The sequence below is a fragment of the Lutra lutra genome, chromosome 9, assembly GCF_902655055.1.
Source record: "Lutra lutra chromosome 9, mLutLut1.2, whole genome shotgun sequence".
Taxonomy (NCBI): domain Eukaryota; kingdom Metazoa; phylum Chordata; class Mammalia; order Carnivora; family Mustelidae; genus Lutra; species Lutra lutra.
Window position 1 is genome coordinate 112,841,643 of NC_062286.1, and position 20,466 is coordinate 112,862,108.

General features: G+C 43.5%; 1 protein-coding gene across 3 annotated transcripts; it reads left to right on the plus strand.

Annotated features, from left to right (window-relative positions):
• Nucleotides 1-105: 105 nt before the first annotated feature.
• Nucleotides 106-12,030, plus strand: TMEM230 (transmembrane protein 230). 3 transcript variants are annotated; one of them, XM_047745702.1, is made up of 5 exons: nucleotides 106-260; nucleotides 2,635-2,755; nucleotides 3,120-3,216; nucleotides 4,034-4,156; nucleotides 10,950-12,030. In XM_047745702.1, the coding sequence occupies exons 2-5, from the start codon at nucleotides 2,736-2,738 to the stop codon at nucleotides 11,088-11,090; spliced, it is 381 nt and encodes a 126-aa protein (XP_047601658.1). In that variant the 5' UTR covers nucleotides 106-260; nucleotides 2,635-2,735; the 3' UTR covers nucleotides 11,091-12,030. The 3 variants fall into 3 exon arrangements, with proteins under 3 accessions (XP_047601658.1, XP_047601660.1, XP_047601659.1); XM_047745704.1 differs by having other exon boundaries at nucleotides 3,120-3,198; XM_047745703.1 differs by lacking the exon at nucleotides 3,120-3,216.
• The last annotated feature ends 8,436 nt before the right edge of the window (nucleotides 12,031-20,466 follow it).

Here is a 20,466-nt window from a genome sequence, read left to right on the forward strand (position 1 = left end):
ATACTGTCCGCAGTACGCAACCACTAGCTACCACTAGCTACCACTAGCGCAAGGCGAAAACAAGTTCCGGAAAAGGGACTGAGAGACGTCGCTCCCGGTGACGCCACTTCCGGTACGCCGCCGTTCGGCGGGCCACTTCCGGCGTCAAGGCGGGGGCTGAGGGGTGGCAGTTAGGTGAGGCAGGCCATGAGGCCTCAGGCGCTTCTGCTGCCAACCGTGAGCGAGCTGTCGGCACGCGGGCGGCCTGGCGCGGCGCTCCGGTAAGGCGTGTGTTCGGCGGGGCGGGAACAGAAGCGCCCCCCTCAGGCGCCCGGCGGGGCCGAGACTGCGCTCCCTGCCGAAATCTAGCTTCGAGTCCTGCGTGTGGAGCGTTCACCAACCTGGGCCACCGCTGGCCTCTTCCCAGAAACCGGTTTTGTTTGTTTCCGTCTAAATTCGCGTCGGTTTTTTTTTTTTTTTTTTAAGATTTTTATTCATTTATTTGACAGAGAGAGATCACAAGCAGGCAGAGAGGCAGGCAGAGAGGCAGGCAGAGAGAGAGGAGGAAGCAGGTTCTCCGCTGAGCAGAGAGCCCGATGCGGGGCTCGATCCCAGGACCCTGAGATCATGACCCGAGCCGAAGGCAGCGGCTTAACCCGCTGAGCCACCCAGGCGCCCCTTCGCGTCGGTTTTTATTTGTCTTCCTGGCTAGGTCTGGAGAGGGGCAGGAAGATAGTGTGTGTGGAGGCGCATAATGCTAGGCATTGCGCTAAGTGTTTTACTGATGCTTTTAAAGCCTTGCAGCCCCGGCGTGCTCAGGGAGTTTAAGAGTTGCGGTGGAACCGGTTTAAAAAAAAAAAAAAAAAATTCTTTGGGGAACTTGAATGGTACTCTGAAAACCTCGGTTTACGTTTTTCCTTCCTCTTGCAGAATTCTTACTCTTTGCTACCAGTAAGCATTCGTCGCCCCTCTCCCTCACACCCTTCGCTTTTTTATTTTGATGCGGGTGTGTGAATAGGTAAAGCAGAGTCCGTAAACTTTTTTTTAAAAAGACGATACAAATCAGAAGTGATTAAATGCCCTCAAACCCCCACATACCGGTAGTCTGGCCTTTAAATTTTGTAGAATTAATTTAGGTTATCATGTAATCGGGATCGCAACACTTAAAAACCTAGTATTCGATGCAGTTTGAGCTAACTTCAGAAAAGCATATAAATTAGCATACTGGATCCAGTACTTGATTTCTTCACTGTTATATAATTGCTAAAAAGGGACATTCACATTTAGCACCAATTCCATCATATTGCTAGTTATTTTAGCATTTTTATTATACATAGTATTTTAGGTTGACTCTTGGCCACTTAAAACAGCTCATTATAGAAAGCACTTTGACTAGTACCTGGTATCTAAGTGTGGGTAATTATTAACCAACATTATTATAATGATGGTTGTTTATAAAGTGTCATACCAGAGGAAGGCAAAGTCTTTATGGTTTCTGGATTGTTTTTTTTAATGGTGCCCTTTTTCTCTTTACAGATCCATGTCACCTTTAGAAATAGCTTCACAGTCAAAATAGATTTGTCTGTTGTATCTAATTACAAATGTTTTCCGACTTAAATGTCATTGTTTTTTTATCTTATCTACTACCTCTTAAACTAGTGACAAAATAGCCATGATTTCATTGCTGAAGTTGATTTTGAATATTTTGCACAAAAAACAAGTTTTGTTTTTACTTTTAATCTTTTTTAGGAGGCTATAGAAGTAATCTGGAAAATGAAATCACTACTTTCAGTGCTTGGTGTGGGGCAGAGAGGCAGACAAATTGGCACTGGTACAGTGCTGATTACCAGTAGTGATAGTGCTGATAGCCAAATTTACTGGAGGCTCTGCAGATTTTTTTGCATTGAAAGAATGATACCGGACGCCTGGGTGCCTCAGTCCGTTAAGTGTCGGCCTTCTGCTGGGCTTTGGTGGTGATCTCAGGATCTTAGGATCAAATCCCACATGGGGCTCCTTGCTCAGTGGGGAGCCTGCTTCTTCCTCTGCCTGCTGCTTCCCCTGCTTGTGCCCTCTCCCTCTGACAAATAAATAAATACAATCTTTTAAAAAGTAAATAAAATTAAATTTAAAAATATAAATAAAAGAATGATACCCCCTAAAATGATACCCATTAGGGGGAATCAACAAAATGCTTAATGTGAGTGTATTCCATATCCCACCCATTCTCCCTCCCTGGCAAGTAAGAATCATTTGAGCTTATGCTCCTCTTGCTTTTTCCTGAAGCAGGGACAGGGGCCAGGCAGTACTATAGCGGAATGACTGAAAATGTGGACTTTGGTGTCAGACTTGGATTTAAGTCACCACTCTTCCACCTGCTCTGTGTGGAGGGTTTGGAAAAATTAGGAGGCACAGGAATATTGGTGAGAAGATAAACATGAGGTCTGTTTCTTGGTCAGTGTCTTGACTTTCATTCTACCAGGACAAGCCAGAGAAGGTACATAAGGAGAATGTTTTCACTTTGTCAAAGGAATATCAGATTTTAAGTGCAGTGGGGCGTGAATTGCCAGCTGCTTAGTATGACATCTCAGCCCAAATTCTAATATATGTAACACACTGTGGTCAGTGGCATATAATGACAGTTTTCTTTGTCTTCAGACTGTAGCTGTGTCAGTGTGTTATGATGCCGTCTCGTACCAACCTGGCTACTGGAATCCCCAGTAGTAAAGTGAAATACTCAAGGCTCTCCAGCACAGACGATGGCTACATTGACCTTCAGGTAAATGCGGAAGGGAATTAATGAGACTGGCTGGCTCCGTTTCTGTTGAGTTAGCAGGAAGACCTTCTACGTGGAGGTTTTGCTGTCTCTGGGGATTAGAAGAAGCAGCAAGAAGGACACTTACCTCTGAGACCCTTTCAGCCATAGTTTGCAGAAGGAGGGGGCTTGGTAGAGCAGTTTCAAACCAATATAAACATTGTTCATTTCTAAGAATTTTTAGTTGTAACGCCCAAGCCCAGTAGTTACAAATTTTATTTAGTTTTTCTGGAAAATACTCAGATTGTGTTTTGTTAAGTAGAATCTCTTTTAAGGACTGTGTCATTGGTTCGTTTACACTTTAGTCAAAGCCAGTTCATCTTTTAAGGGAGAAACTAACTGCTAAAGCCAACAGATTGTGGGAATCTTCCTTCTTTCCTGATGTCATGAGATCCAATTTATTAAAGGTATTCTTTTGGCAAACAGTAAGTAAAACAGAATATTTAATATTTGTTAAGTTTGTATCCTACCCTAATTCGTTATTTATAAAATACTTAATGGTGTAGCATATCTCCTTCTGCCCACTTTCCCTTGGAATAGTTTAGGTGGAACCAGGGCCAAGGAGGAAGAGGCAGGAACCCATCCCTTTAAATATAAACAAATCAATGACTCTCTGCACTCTTCGGACCCATACTTGAAGGAGAGAAGTTTTGTTTTTTGAAAGCACATCTGAGAACCTTCCAGCCCATTAGGTCAGATACAGAAATGAGGCAAATCTCAGAAAGCTTGTGTCTGAATCTTAACTTTGAATGGAACTTATTAACAAGTCAGGTTACTTGATCCCTGGGGTGGGCAACTAATGCTTTAGAAAAAGGTTTCTAAAACCTTTGACTGTATGCTCACTTAACTTTGAATGCCAGAAGTCACTTGTTTTCTTTACTTCTCTAGATCACGATGTTCCTCTTGAATCCCTAGAGATTAGTACAGCCTTCCATGTGCCAGGCACTTAATAAGTATCTAATATCTAATCAATGAATGACCATAAAGTATCTTCTGTTTTTGTAAGAAAATATTTTCTTATGGTGAATGGTATATGGAATAAAATTAGAAGTAGAAAGAGTAACATTCTGCTGGGACTCCTCCGAGTGGCTATTAAAGCAGTAATTAGATCTTCACCTCCTGTTTGGGACTTCCTTCAAGACACACAAACCAACCACATTGGTTCTTATTATCCTCCTTGCTTTAAAGTGTTTCAGTCCTGGTATTTCATAATGCTATGTCTTCTGTTTGTTTTTCTTCCAGTTTAAGAAGAGTCCTCCTAAGATCCCATATAAGGCCATCGCGCTTGCGACAGTGCTGTTTTTGATTGGGGCCTTTCTCATAATCATAGGCTCCCTCCTGCTGGCTGGCTATATCAGCAAAGGGGTAAGCTGAAGTGTTTGTGGGAATGTGCATGAAATCCTTAAAGTGTGAGTCTGGGCTCTATTTTATATTCATATCTAGTACAGGAGTTTCCAGCAGAAAGAAGAAGAGAGTTTTCTTAAAAATTTCTTCTCTGGTAACAAAACATATGTTTCTTTTTTTGAGCAACAACATGCTTGTCCCAGTTTCTATGAGGTGTGCGTGTGGGGGGGGACATTTTCCTTCTGAGATGTCAAGCAGTCTTCCCACTGTCACAGTTTGGAACAGCAAAGGTGAGCCTAGCATTGAGGATTTCTGATTGATAAAGGCTGTACCCAGAGTAGAATTTGTTATAATTTTGCAGTGCCACAGACGTTCCAGGTGTGGGGAGAAGCAGTGAGGCTTGTATAGATCTGGGGCCACTGACCATGCCAGGACTTGTGACTCTTGAGTCTGATCCTTACTACACTGGGTTTGGTTGGTGTTCTTGTTGAGCTTCAGAATGTTATCTTTATTACCTAAAGGGGTGTTTGGTGGTTCTTTTTCTTGGGCTATATACATGTGCTAATAGTGCCCAAGTTGATCTGAACTAATAATGATCACAAGTCATGGTCATACTGTCCTGCAGAGGGAACACAGCCAACATCTGAAAAACTGTGGACATTATAGAAATTGAGAATAGTAGCATTGTAGCAATAAAATGGCTGCATATGGTTTTTAAGAAGTGAATCTGATTTGCCATTGGTCCTTATCTACTTAAAATTATGTGGTCACCAGATGCTTACTTGGTGCAATCTTTGTTTGAACATCTAACTTCGGGACTGTGCCTTCAGTTAACTTTCTTTCTTTCTTTCTTTCTTTTTTTTTTAAGATTTTATTTATTTATTTGACAGAGATCACAAGTAGGCAGAGAGGCAGGCAGGTAGAGAGAGAGGTGGAAGCAGGCTCCCTGCCGAGCAGAGAGCCTGATGTGGGGCCCGATCCCAGGACCCTGGGATCATGACCTGAAATGAAAGCAGAGGCTTTAACCCACTGAGCCACCTAGGTGCCCCATTCAGTTAACTTTCGTTGCAGTATGCAGTATCAGCCCCAGAGGACTCTGTTAATCACAAATATTGAGAGTGGAGGTGAGATCCACATGCAGCAAATATCATTTTACCTTGTATGGTTTATAAAAGACTGCTTTATAAGTAAGGATAAAGATGTTAATTAAGAGAATCACTAATAAGATTGGTTTGGAGTTTTTTTTTCACTTTTTATTACAGATACTTCAAAAACAGAAGTAAATGAAATAATGTATTAAACCCCTGTGTGTCTCCCATTCATCAACAGTTATAAACATTTTGCTTCATGTATTCCCCCAACTTTTTTTTCCTATGTAGGAAACCAAATACCAGATTTATATTTTGCTGGTATTCTTTTTTATTTTGAGAGAGAGAGGGCGCATAGGAGCGGTGGTGGGGTGGAGGGCAGAGGGAGAGGGAGAGAGAAAGAATGAGAATCCTAAGCCGGCTCCACAGCCAGCGTGGAGCCCAATCTTACAGCCCTGAGCTGATGAAATCAAGAGACTGATGCTTAACCGACTGAGTCACTCAGGCGCCTCTATTTTGCTGGTATTCTCAAGTGTGCATCTTCAGTATGCATCTGTAACAGTTTTTATATAAGTTTACAGGTGCTGTATTAATATCTCTGATCTTCATATTTTTGTTAGATTTAGAGGCTTGCTTAGATTCAGGTTAGTTTTGTTTTAGAAAGTATATTTCATGGGAAGTCCTGTTTATTTGCTATGGCAGGTTGGTTCTGAAACTTTAATGTTCATCAGAATCATTGGGCAGACTTGTTAACACACAGATTCCTTAGTTCCATTCTCAGAGATTCCAGTTCTGTAGGTGGGTTGTGAGAATCTGCATTTCTAACAAGTTCCCAGGTAATGCTGGTGATCCATCAACCACAATTTGAGAACCAAATTGTAGTATTACATTAGGAGGCACGTAATGGTTATCCTGCTTTTAGTTGATACTAAGGTAGAGTGCTGGGTTTAAGTGCCTTCAGCCTAATTCATTTATTATAAATTTCCCCATTACCATTTATACTAGTGAATGCAGTTCTGTCATTTTCTGCGTTCATTAGCTGAAATTCTGCTGTAAAGGTCTTTCTCAAATCTACCATCTGTTTACCCCAAAATATAATGCGTATAGTGAAGGTAGGAAAAATGTTTTTCTGCTTCACAACTTTTATAAAAATAACCTAGCAACCTCAAAACCGCAAAAGGTAGTCAGAGAATGGTATCAGTATAAACTCCTATTTTTTCTTTTACATATTTGTGTTTCAATCAATCACAGTCCATATTCTTTTTTTTTTTTTTTTTTTTTTTTTTTTTGAGTAGACTCCACACCCAGTGTGGAACCCAGTGCGGGGCTTGAACTCAAAACCCTGAGATCAAGAGTCGGATGCTTAGCCAACTGAGCCGCACAAGTGTCCCCCATATTCTTTTTAGTATCTAAATTGTTCCATGTTTGGTCAGTAGGATTCCTTCATGTTACTTCTTTCTTTTAAACATGGCCTACGTAGCCTTTGATAGCTTTCTTGCTTTCTGGCACAGCAAGTTATCCCAGGCCCAGCTATATATTTCCTGTCTCCTAACTTGTAAACAACCATTTCTCGGAAGAGCCTTGGTTTCTGTATAGGAAGTAGATTTAGAGAGATCACAGACTGGGCATTAGTGGTGCTCATGCTTCGGTTTTGTTTGTTTCTAGACCTTTTCAGCAATGGAATCAAGAAATAGGTATCTTTTTTTTTTTTAAGATTTTATTTATTTATTTGACAGAGATCACAAGTAGGCAAAGAGGCAGGCAGAGAGAGGGGAGGGGAAGCAGGCTCCCTGCTGAGCAGAGAGCCCGATGTGGGGCTCGATCCCAGGACTCTGAGATCATGACCTGAGCCGAAAGCAGAGGCTTTAACCCACTGAGCCACCCAGGCACCCCAAGAAACAGGTATCTTTTAGAAAACAGTTTTCAGTGCAAATTTATGATTAGAGTTAATTTAATTAGAGCTTAATTTCTTTGATATTGTATGGGTATATCTACCCTATGGTAGTGATGTCATTACTTATTTGCCTTATTCTATGTTATACGTATAATAGCTTTAAAATAATATTGCGGGGGGCGCCTGGGTGGCTCAGTGGGTTAAGCCGCTGCCTTCGGCTCAGGTCATGATCTCAGAGTCCTGGGATCGAGCCCCGCATTGGGCTCTCTGCTCAGCGGGGAGCCTGCTTCCTCCTCTCTCTCTGCCTGCCTCTCTGCCTGCTTGTGATCTCTCTGTCAAATAAATAAATAAAATCTTTAAAAAAAAAAAAAAGGGGGCGCCTGGGTGGCTCAGTGGGTTAAGCCGCTGCCTTCGGCTCAGGTCATGATCTCAGGGTCCTGGGATCAAGCCCCGCATCGGGCTCTCTGCTCTCTCAGGGAGCCTGCTTCCTCCTTTCTCTCTGCCTGCCTCTCTGCCTGCTTGTGATCTCTGTCTGTCAAATAAATAAATAAAATCTTTAAAAAAAAATAAATAAAATAAAATAATATTACGGGGAGCACCTGGGTGGCTCAGTCCATTAAGCCTCTGACTCTTGGTTTCAGCTTAGGTCATGATCTCAGAGTTGTGAGATTGAGCCCCATGTTGGGCTCCATGCTCAGTGTGGAGTCTACTTGTCCCTCTGTGCTCCACCCCACCCCCAACTGGCTCATGTGTGTGCACACGTGTGCGCTCTCTTTCTCTCTCTCTCTCTCTCTCTCTCTCTCAAATAAATAAATCTTGAAAAAAAAAAAGATAACAGGGATGCCTGCATGGCTCAGTCAGTTAAGCAGCTGCCTTTGACTCAGGTTATGATCCCAGGGTCCTGGGATTGAGTCCCATGTCGGGCTCCTGGCTCAGCTCCCTTTGCCTGCTGCTCCTTGTGCTCACTCTCTGTCTCTGTCTTTCTGACAAATAAAAATAAATAACATCTTTAAAAAAAAAAAAAACCAGCGTGAGTGTTAATGCTAAGTATAGGAAGGCTAAATGCACTATAAATTTCCTTTGCAGTTCTTTAACCCCACTAAGGATGTACAGTCAATATCTTGCAAAAGAAAAAAAGAAGAAGGAAAGTAGAAAATGTAAAATAAGATAACAGAAATAGCACCAAGTATGTCAGTTGTGAGAGTTGTAGACTGCTATTGTTTCTGATGTTCACGTAGTCCCATCTTTAGGCTGAGAGAGCCCCTTCAAGTTCTCTTTCCTTGTTTTGTTTTGTTTTTTTCTTTCCTTGGTTTTAAGCTGGGATTTATTGAGTCATTGTGTGTCAGCTGAGGCTGCTTGCTTTACACATATTACCTCACTTAGTTTTTACTGTCTTATATGAGGTAAATACTCCTATTTCTATTTGAACAACACAATCAAAATTATATGGAGTAGATAATCGACCAATATACATTGCGTAACTAGCCGTGTTAAAAGGAGATTTTTAGGGACGGTTGGGTGGCTCAGTTAAGTATCTGCCTTCGGCTCAGGTCATGATCCCAGGATCCTGGAATTGAGTCCCACAATGGGCTCCTTGCTCACCAGGAAGCCTGCTTCTCCCTCTGCCTGTCACTCCACCTGGTTGTGCGCAAGTGCCTGCTCTCTCTGACAAATAAATAATTTTTTTTTAAAAAAAGATTTTTAGACTGGGTTTAAATCCTTAGTTGAGGGAAGACTTAAAATTAATGGGAAAAATGACTTATCAGATAAAGGGCTAGTATCCAAAATCTATAAAGAACTATCAAACTCAACACCCGAAGAACAGATACTCCAGTCAAGAAATGGGCAGAAGCATGAACAGACATTTCTGCAAAGAATACATCCAAATGGCCGACAGAGACATGAAAAAGTGCTCAACATCACTCGGCATCAAGGAAATACAAATCAGAACCACAGTTAGATACCACAGCTAAAATTAACAAATCAGGAAATGACAGTTGTTGGCGAGGATGCAGAGAAAGGGGAACCCTCCTACACTGTTGGTGGGAATGCAAGCTGGTGCAGCCACTCTGGAAAACAGTATGGAGCTTCCTCAAAAAGTTGAAAATAGAGCTACCCTATGACTCAGCAATCACACTACTGGGTATTTGCCCTAAAGATACAAATGTAGTGATCTGAAGGGCACATGCACCCAAATGTTTATAGCAGCAACGTCCACAACAGCCAAACTATGGAAAGAACCTAGATGTCCATCAACAGATAAATGGGTAAAGAAGATGTGGTATAGATATACAGTGGAATACTATGCAGCCATCAAAACCCGCAAAATCCCCCTGGGGCTAATAATACATTATATGTTAATTTAAAAAATAAATAGTTTATTTTTTAAAAATCATGAAATCCTGCCATTTGCAACAACGTGGATGGAACTAGAGGTTATTATGCTAAGTGAAATAAGTCAATCAGAGAAAGACAATTACCATGTGATCTTTCTGATACAAGGAATTTGAAAGGTAGAGTGGGGGGGGTTGTGGGGGGGTAGGGAGGGGAACAAAATGAAACAAAAAGGGACCAGGGAGGGAGACAAACCATAAGAGACTCTTAATCTCAGGAATCAAACTGAGGGTTGCTGGGGGGTTGGGGGAAGGGATAGTGTGACTGGGTTATGGACATTGGGGAGGGTATGTGCTATGGTGAATGCTGTGAAATGTGTAAGCCTGATGATTCACAGACCTGTACCCCTGAAGCAAGTAACACATACATGTTAATAAAAAGAAAAAAAATTAATGGGAAAAAAATCACAGAAGAAAAGGAGAATAAGCTTAACTGTATAAACATTTAAAACTATACCTAAAAATAAGGCAGAGCAATTTTATAAGAGTGAATTCATTCATTTAATATATTTATTTATATATTGGGTGCAGGTGGTGATCTAGGGATGAACAAAAGTCCCTGCCCTCCTGGAACTCCCCAAATAGTTGAAGCCCTACTCTAAACACCATTTCTTCCTCTTTGACCTGTGAATTGTGATTATGGGAATATACACTAAAGAATCTGAAAGGCTAAGAAAAAGAAGTTTATTGTGTTATCCTGTACAGTTACAAAAAGTGAGAGACAACTAAAGTATCCAACAGTCGGTGGGGCATGGTTAAGTAAAATTGTGGTGCATCCATTACAGTGGAATGGTAGACACCATTAGTTGACATAATGTGTTAGTTTCAGGTGTACAACATGATTCAATATAGTATATATTGGGAAATGGTCACAATAAGTCTAGTTAGCATTCATCACCACACATAGTTTTTTTCCTTGTGATGAGAACTTTCAAGATCTACTCTCAGCAACTTGCTAATAGTACACAATACAGTGTTTTTAGCTATAATCACCATGCTGTACACTGCATCTCCAGAACTTATTTTGTGAATGGAAATTTGTACCTTCTGACTATCTTCACCCATTTTGCCTGTCTCCCACCCGCAGTGCAGAACTTCTCATAAGACTTTGGCAATTGCTTGTTATATTAAGAGACTAAAACAAGGCACAGGGTGTAGTGTGTTCACAACTAGAAACTAGAATGGAGAACAGAAGTAAAGGAAATATCTGTGGATGCAGATGGACAATTTATTTATAATTTTTAGTGCTTTGTAGTTTTTCTGCATTTTATAATAAGGAGGAAAAGAGATATAAACCTGTTCCTTTGGTAGCATACTACCCAAAGGAAATGCTCTGAAGAGTATAAAATACTGATGTATGGGTTGAACCTATGGCTTTGTTTTATTTTAAAAGTGATTGTTTGTATGGTACTAATGTGTTTGTCTCCTTCTGCCACTAGGGGGCAGACCGGGCCGTTCCCGTCCTGATCATTGGCATCCTGGTGTTCCTGCCAGGATTTTACCACCTGCGCATCGCCTACTATGCATCCAAAGGCTACCGGGGTTACTCCTACGATGACATTCCAGATTTTGATGACTAGCTAACCCACCCTCAACCCTGAGGAGAAGAGTCACAGATGGGACTGAGACCAGCTTTAAGATACTGAGCGGAAACTGGCAAAGGGCTAAGGCATTCTGCAGTTTGCAGATGTTAAACAAAAGAATGGCCAGATTTTACAGGTCCATCCTCAAGATGTCAACTGAGCTTACAATGACAAATTAACTAATTAGGACATGCTCTACTTTTCATCTCCTGGCTCTGGCAAAAGCTGTTAAGTTTTTCCACACGAATATGTATCTTGGAAGAGTGGCAATGTTAATGATGTGGGAAAGTAGGAGGTTCTTGTGTAGTGCAGAATGTTACTGCTGCCACCCTTGTTAGAGTTCAGCATTTCTTTTAAATAGTCCTCATTGTCAGTTCTGGTAGCAAATGGAAGAATTTAATATGTCAAATTTCATGTTACTAGTAATTTATTTTGAAAACATCTAAGTAGCTTACCCCTACACTCATCTCTCACTTTGTGTTCTAGTGGAAGACCTTGGCAAATCAAATGTCAGTGTAGGTGCATCTGTAATATTTTATACTTGCTTTCTTATTAACAGCAGCCAGGACTTTTTTAAGTCTCAGAGCAAGTTCCTAGAAGGTAAACACCCCTCTGTTCACCAGTCCTTGGTCAGCCACCAGTAAGCCGGCCAGCATAAAATATGGGTTATTCTGTTCTTTGTAGATCAAGATGTTCTGTATATCATGCCTTTAAGGACTGGATTTTGGCTGTTTCCTAAGGAAAAAAATGTAGATAAGTGGTTGTTATTTAGAGATTATAAACTTGTTGTTAGCATCTTGCATTATGATGTCATTCTGCTGAAGATTGCAAGACTCAGCCTGGATCCCTAGATGGACTAGACTGCCGTGGTTTGATTCTGGTTCCTAGCTTGCACAAAGTGACATATTCAAAAGAAATTAAAATGTCAAAATCTAAACCTAGACTTATAGTGAGTTAATTTCAAGCATATTTCAGAAAACATGTTAATGATTATATGATATCTTTGATCCCAGTACCCAGGACCACCTTCTTTTTTAGAGAATGGGCCTTGTGGGTCAGACTGCTTTTCAGTCATCTCTTACTTTCAGCTTATGGACATGGGCAGCTAGAAGCCTGGAAGGGCCATCAGCTGAGATTTGGAGGGCTGTGGGTAGAAAAAGTTTATTGGGGGAGGTGAGTTCACTTTTGGATGTGGTAAATTATAGATGCGTACTCTACATCCACATGAAACTGTTTAGTAGGCAATTGCAAACCGTGGATCTGGAGTTCAGGAGATAATTTAGGCCAAGGATAGAAATTAGGGAATCATTGTTGGGACAATATCTAAAAGCTTGATGATACTACCCACAGAGTGAGTGCATATGGGGAAAAAACCAGCACTCAGGGAATGAGGGACAGAGGGGTGTGATGTGAAGCAACCTCTGAAGTTAGGTGCATTTGGTAATGGGAGAGGAGTGTGGCGAGGCCAGTACTCTAATTGAAGCTCCTGGGCCTTCACACTGGAGTTGTAAAGAGATCGATAAAACTTTATACTGGGAACTGTTTTGTTTTGTTTTTAAAGATTGATTTTATTTATTTATTTGAGAGAGTGAGAAAGCACAAGAGAGGGGAGGGTCAGAGGGAGAAGCAGACTCCCTGCTGAGCGGGGAGCCTGATGCCCAACTCGATCCTGGGTCTTGTTGATCCTGGGACTCCATGATCATGACCTGAGCCAAAGGCAGTGGCTTAACCAGCTGAGCCACCCAGGCTCCCATCATGGGAACTGTTTGTAAAGCAAAGGTCAGACCAGAAGGTTTTGGCCAAACCAAATAATTAGGTCCTTTTTTTTTTTTTTTAAGATTTCATTTATTTGAAAGAGAATGAGCAAGGATGGGGGAGAGGGGAAGCAGACTTGCGGAGCTTGAGCAGGGGGCTCAATCCCATGACTCCTCAAGACGACAACCTGAGCCAAAGTCAGGAATCAGATGTTTAACCAACTCAGTCACCCAGGTACCTCTCAAGTATTGTTTACAGACTCCCTGTAACTTTGCATTGACAGTAAGTGTGTATCTTGGTCCTTTTTAGAAAACATCTAAATCTAAACAATGGTGAATGTTTCTTGAACCTTTGCCAAATGTGCCAAGCACTTTTATTCCTTACTGTTTCATTTTAATCCTTAGAAAAGAACACCAAGTTGGATAGTATTCTTAGGTAATAGGTTGGACATTTGGGACTCAAGGCAAAGCCTGAATTCCCCTTACCAAGTATGAAAGCCCAAATGCCTTTAAGGGCCAGGAAAGTGAAGAAGGGGTATAGGTGGACAGAGCCATAGACAGTAGTGGGGACCCAAGTCAGTTGTCAAATGTATATTTTACCTAAAAGCAGCCTCCTCCCTACCCCTGTCCCCCACAATGTTGGCTGAACCATATGCTCTAGCTTTATAAAGATTTTCTTTTCTTTTCTTTTTTTAAGATCTTATTTATTTATTTGACAGAGCGAGACACAGAGAAAGAGAGGACACAAGCTGGGGGAGTGGGGGAGAGAGAAGCAGACTTCCTGCCGAGTAGGGAGCCCAGTGTGGGCCTCCATCCCAGGATCGATTCCAGGACGCTGGGGTCATGACCTGAGCAGAAGGCAGATGCTTAACGACTGAGCCATTCAGGCGCCCATAAAGATTTTCTTATTTGTGCAACAACTCTCGGACCTCTCGTCATTTCCTGGTTGCATCAGCTGTTCTTCTGTGATGGAGATTCAGACTCGTTCCCCCTGGATAAGCTTCACCTGGTCAGTGTGCATGTTCCTTCCTGCCAGGTTTTGTGAGGTGCTAAGGACATAACAGGAAAAACTGAGCATGGTCAGTGAGGAGCAGAGGTTGTGAACTAGTGGACACATGTTGGCCTGCATTTTGTTTTTCAAAATAGGTTCATGTTTTGATTTGAGGATTTTCTTGAAAAATCGCTAGATTTTTCTTCCTTCCTGAGAGGCTACAACCAACTGAAAGAAGGTAGTAAAGCAGCTTTGATCAGAATTCTCCAGGTCACCACAGTCCTCACCACTGCTTACTTGTGTGCCCAACCCGCTAGTTGTTTTCATTAAGGGCAAGAGTGTCTCAGAGTCCCACAAAGTCTAGCACAGTGTTTGTGGGCACTTCAGTTTCTTAAACGAAGAACCAAAGTTGAAAGTACATTTCCATCCCAGGATGCTATGTTCCTTCGAGGTGTGGATAGTTGGGCTGGTGCCATTTGATTCAGATGGTCCTAGATGACCCTCCTGTCAGCTGCCTGGCAGGCCAGCTCCTCAGATTGATTTGGTGCTACCTGTTGAGTCCACTCTCCACCTAATAACTCTGCTCAGCCGTTGAGCCCAGTTCACAGCCACCTGCACGTTCCCGCCTTCGGGGTCCTGGGGTGTCCCTGCCAGCTGGCACCGAAGAGCCTTCTGTTACTGGTTCAGTGGAAGCTGGTGGAGGGAACTTCAAAGGGTCATAAACCAAATTAACTTGCCTTGGTTGTCTTGTGTCATCTAAACTATCTCGAGGCTTCTCTCTTAGACATAATCCCCTGGGCTCCTGGCCTCACGAGTTCGGTTAGGGTTTAGTGCCAGGGTGGGGAGGGTTGAGTCTTATCAGCTGTGAGGCTTTGGGCAAATTAGTCTGGAGCTTCACTTCCCTTATACAGTGGGGATAAGCCAGTTCCTACCTGTGAGGGTAAATGTAAGGACTAAATAAAACCATGGGGGAGGGCGCTGCACACACAGCCTTTCGCACGGTAAGCGGGGTTAATGGAAGCTGCTGTTGGAGGAAGTGAAGGCGGTCACTCCTTTGGCTTCGGGGAGTAGTTTCTCAGGCGAAACTCAGGAGGGGAAAGAGCCCATCTGCTATCCCTGGGCCCAGCCTGTAGAATCTGCTGTTCCACGGTGGAACCGCCCCTGGAGTTAGGGGCCCGAGCTAGCATGGCAGTTGTCCCCAGCCCTGACAGAATGGAGGGAATGAGACAGTCTCCAGCCTCTGGCCCTCCATTAGCATGCAGCTGGCAGGCACACTGTGTGCTCCAGTCCTGTGGAATGCAAGGGGAAGGGAGAGTACCAGAGCACCCCATTGTAGCCATCATGTGGGCCACAGAGGCCCCTGCCCCAGAAGGCCCTGCGGGGAGGTCCTTGGAGACCCAAGGTGGTGTAGCGGTTGCTCTAGCAGACCACCTTGTCTGGAGCTTGTTCTTCCCCCGCTCACCTTCCGTGGGCCCTGTTCTCACCTCTTTCTCCACTTTTCCCTCCTCAGTCTTGGCTCTTGCCACTCAAAGCATGGCCTGCAACCAGGAGTTTGTTAAAAATGCAGAATCTTGGGCCTGCCCCAGCTCTGTTAAATCCAAGCCTGCGTTTCGACAAGACCTGTAGTGTGTCGGTGCCTGAGGAGCACTATTTGAGGCTCCCTGTGCCTCTTAATCCGTTTCTTCCCTTTGGACCTGGCCCTCCTCTGGCAGCACCAATGGCTGAGTGGGGGGGACCAAAATTTAGAGCTCCCCCTCCTTGATCCACCATGATTCTCCAGCCAGTAACACCCAGTGTCCTGAGGAAGCTTCACAGAAATGGCACAGACACAACACAGGGAGGCTTTGTGAAGATGCTTCGTGTGAGCAGTGAGAAACCGAAACAAGTTCCACAGGTGGGGAAGGTCGGTGGCAGGAGCGGGAGCACATTCAAGTGCTCTGAAGGCCAGGGGAAGGGAGCTGTGTAATTTAAGATGCAGTGAGAGGGAGGATATATTTTCCTGCATATGTGAGAGGCAGGCTTTGCGACTCAGGAGTTTCCCCTGAACACTGGAGGTGCTGTCTTTCCTCCCTAGCTCTGTGGGTCTCCCAATACCTCCATGCTTTCATTCCTCTTACTAACAGGAGAAGAGCCAACTAGAACGTGCTCCAGTTTTGGCTAAGGCATTGGTCCTTCAGGAGGGTTTTCTCTGGGATTAATATCCATAGAATTTGCTCTGAGACCACCACCCTCAGGACCAGTATGCCCCTACAGCTGAATCACCGACACAGCTAGGAGGGTTTGTGGCCTGGCGGAGTGGAGATGACAGGCACCAGGCAAGAGTTGTCACTACCAGGGGCTGGAACTGAGACAGATCTCTGGATATAGCTGCAGGCTCCTGTCCCTTTAGCCAGGATCTGAACATTTGAAGACTTCAGAGCATATTGCCAGGGTATTTGCCAAGAGCACCAGGTTTCCCCTTCTCGGGGACGTCAGCAAATGCCAGGTATCTTCTCCATTTAATGGAATTGAAACCACAGTGGGGCCAAAAGAGCATGGAATGAATGATGTCAGCAAATTCCAGGTATCTTCTCCATTTAATGGAAGTGAAACCACAGTGGGACCAAAAGAGCATGGAATGAATGGGCCCAAGATCAAGGACTCCTGCTCATTCTGAACATTGACTCAAGGTTGTCTTCCCCTGTATTGCTCTCCCAGGGCTGCTGGCAGGGTAGAGTACATTTACTATTTATTTTCCAAGGCCTGGGTTACCAAAACTTGGAACTTGAGAGTACTTTGGGGGCAAGATATCTCTTTATTAAAACAACTCAACTTAAACATTAACTGAAAAAGTAGACCACAGAGCTTTGAAGGCCACTGTATCTTGATACAGTTAGGTCCTCTCGATGCCTTAACCATTAACAGCCACAGCTTTAATCTAACCTTCATTTTATCTCCAGACTTTGTTTTAGATCTGTCAATTCACCTTGAATTCTACTTTTGAGTTTATTCATGAAATGTTTTTTGGGCACCTACTATGGACATTTGCCAGATATCAAAAAGGAATCTTGCACTTCCTTCAGAAGTTTACAACTTACTTAGGGAGGAGAGCTCCATATCTGAACTAGCTAGCCAATGTAATAAGTAATATTCGTCCACTAATAATTTAGACCATTGCTGCTTTGCCAAGTGGATTGGAGAGCAAAGGAGGCTCAGCAGGCTCCGAACGGGTCTGGTGGAGACAGGACTTGATCTGGACCAAGGGCAGATGGGAGGGAACTTGGATGAACTTGTCCCCCCTCCCCACACCCACATAACACATACACTGGTAATGGGTGCTGTGTTCAGGCAGGGCATTGGGAGAGTTGGGAGATAAAGGTTGCCTAGGTTACATGGGACTAGGTTGTGACCAGCTAAAGAATGAGAAACTATGGTAGTTTTCTTTTTAAACTTTATTTTTCATAAGCAGTTAAACCAGACTTATTATGAAAATCATTTATTCTTAGCAATTCCTGCTCCCTCATTCCCCAAGGGACAAACCACCCACCTTACCCACCTTTGGTTCTTCCAGCTGAATCTCCTTGTATTGACTTTGAGCTCTCTACGTGATACATTACCACTTCACAAATTTTCAGTACTAGGCCTAACCAGTTGACTTTATCTGGTAGAAAGTGGAGATTTTGCTCCGTTCCCTCACTGTCTCCTATCCTCCTCACATACTTGCAAGCCCTCCATTTTCTCCTTGTAACTGTGTCATTTTGGATGAATCCATATTCAACACTGTGATGTGACTGGGAACATATAAACCCTATTTTCAGCTTAGCCAGGACATACATTATGACTTACATCTCCCTTCTGGCTCAACTTTTAGCTTTCCCTGGAGCTGACAATCTTGTTTCATTTGTTTATGTGATCTTCTATGTACTGTCACTAATTCAGACTCTGCCATTTCTATATGTACCCCTGGTGTTCTGTCCTTGTCATCGGGAACTCCCTCTGGAGCCCGTTGCCCTTTCTTTACCTGGTTATTGTCCTCCAGAGATGAGGATGTGACCGCGGAGCCCTCAGCCATCCCATGTGACTTCTGTGGAGAGGTCTGGTGCCACTCAGATTTCAGGTTCTTTGTTGGCTACTGTTTTTTGTTTTTTTTTTTCCGGATGCTTAAAGAGTTGCATTCAGTGTTCTGACATTTCACAGGGACACATGTTGTTGGCCCATTTTTCTTCAGCATAGGTGCTCTGGTAACTCGTATCTTTTAGTGTTAGGGAATTTTCTGAAATGAATTTCTTTGATAATTTCCTTCACTCTAAAGTCTCTGTTTTCTGTTTCTGGAATTGTTTCTTTAGGGGTTGGCCCTACCTTTTCTCTCCGGTTTTTTGTATTTTTGTCTTTTTCCCATATTTTGTGTTGTTTTTTTTTTTTTTAAGATTTTATTTATTTATTTGACAGAGATCACAAGTAGGCAGAGCAGCAGGCAGAGAGAGAGGGGGAAGCAGGCTCCCCGCTGAGCAGAGAGCCCAATGTGGGGCTCAATCCCAGGACCCTGGGATCATGACCTGAGCCGAAGGCAGAGGCTTAACCCACTGAGCCACCCAGGCACCCCTCCCATATTTTGTGTTTTATATCTCCTTTATGGAAGGCTTACTTGCCTCTGTCTTCCAATGCTTCTGTCATGCTTTTTGGTTTTTTGCTATTGTGGTTTCATTGTCCAAAGAGTCTCTTTAATGTTCTAAGTGTTCTTTTTATGGCAATAAAGTTTTATTTTGTGGCCTAACATCTTTTCTTATCTCAATATATTATCAATGTAAATATTCACTTAATCAGGGCACTTGTTTCGCTCAGTTGGTAGTGCATGTGACTCTTGACCTTGGGTCTTGAGTTCAAGCCCTACATTAGGTGTAGAGCTTATTTAAAAAAAAAAAAAAAAGGAAAGAAACAGGGACGTCTCGGTGGCTCAGTCAGTTAACCCTCTGACTTCAGCTCACGTCATGATCCCAGGGTCCTGGGATCAAGTCCTGAATTGGGCTCACTGCTCAGTGGGGAGCCTGCTTTTCCCTCTCCTGCTCCCTCTGTTTGTGCTCTCTCTCCCTGTCAAATAAATAAAATCTTCAAAAAATATATTTTTAAAAGACATAAATACTCATTTATCAGCATAACAGTCAGAATGGTCCTTTAAAAATACATCACATCATGTCATTCCTCTCAACACACCGCAGTGAGTCTGTATCTGACTCACAGGGAAAGCCCGGGTCCCTGCAGGGACGGATGTGCCCCAATGTGCTCTCCTCCCCCGGCCCCTGTCATTGGCTCTTCTACCTCTCTTCACCGACTCCAGTCACATTGGCCTCCTCAGTGTTCCTTGACTTCTCCAGACCCACTCCCACCTTAGCACCTTGGCGCTGACTGTTCCTTCTGCCCAGAATCCCACAATCCTTCAAAATTTTGCTCAGATTGCATCTTCTCGGTAAGGCCGTGGCCTCCATGAGTAATGCTGCAACCTGCCCCCACACTCGTCCCATCCATGCCTAGAGCACCCCCAGGCCTGGCCTCCTTTCTCCCACTCAACTCTTCTTTCCCATGGTAAAGGTCACATTCTAACTCGCTAATTTTACTTACTTACTCTGCGTGTTCTTCATTGTTCCCTTTCACTCCCTCACCCCACCCCCACTTAGAAGGGCAGACCTCTCTGCTTTGTTCACTGGTGTTCCCAGCACATTAGAACCATGCTTGGCACATGGGACACCAGTAGTCTTCACTGAGTGAAAGAGTATATGAATGGATGAATCTCATGGAGGATTTTTATGGTTGGTTTGTGAACTTTCCATCTCCCTGCATACCGGTTTTTCTCTAGGTTGCTTTTTCTATTTCTTTGCTTCAGTCTTGACCTTCCTGGTGATCCATGGCTGTCAGCTCATGCAAAAGTGTGAGGACACAAAACCCAGCACAGCTCCATGCCTTGTTGACCATGGGATGGAGCCTCTACACAATAGTCTGCCTGGGCCATTCACAAGGGAGTACTCATGGTCAGTCACTTTAGATCTTTCCCTGAGGCTGGTCTTTCCCAGACAGGGCTGGCCACCAGTGCCTGGGAACCAAGCTGGCAACAAAGGCTGGGAGTCTCGATTTCTGCTTAGCCCCCTGCTCTCAGTTGGCTCCTCCCACCTCGGCTGGTATTGCCCAGCTTCTCAGTCAAAAAGCCTGATTTCACAACTTTCTCCAAAGATCAGACTTCCAGATTCCAGCCAGGATGTTGGAGTGATCTTTGCTTAGAACGGAGAAGGAGAGATAGGGTGTAACTCATTTTATTTTTTGCTTTTTATGCATGGATTCATACCTCAGGGGCTTTGCTATACCCCTGTTTCCTTCTTTCCCCCCAAATCCCGCAGGGCCTGAATTCTGCCTTCTTCCCACCACCCTGCATCCAGATAATCTGGTGTCATCCCCAGTGTCATCTTCCTGCTGCTTGGACTCCAGTCACCCACGCATTCTCTGTTATTAGACCCAGTTGCTCAGCCTTTGCTCACACTTCGGCTGACCTTGCTGAGTCAGGAGACCCAAGCACTGCTTCACTCACTGACTTGTATAACCAAAACTGCTCAAGAAATATATGTTTTGACAGTCCCCAGAATGGCTTCTTCCTTTTCAAATC

Excerpts from the sequence above, each read along its gene's own strand:
- TMEM230 (XM_047745702.1), top strand. The coding sequence starts at position 2,736 with ATGGCTACATTGACCTTCAG. Across the intron at positions 2,756-3,119 it reads ATGGCTACATTGACCTTCAG|GGAGAAACTAACTGCTAAAG; the intron begins GTAAATGCGGAA and ends TCATCTTTTAAG. Across the intron at positions 4,157-10,949 it reads CTGGCTATATCAGCAAAGGG|GGGGCAGACCGGGCCGTTCC; the intron begins GTAAGCTGAAGT and ends TTCTGCCACTAG.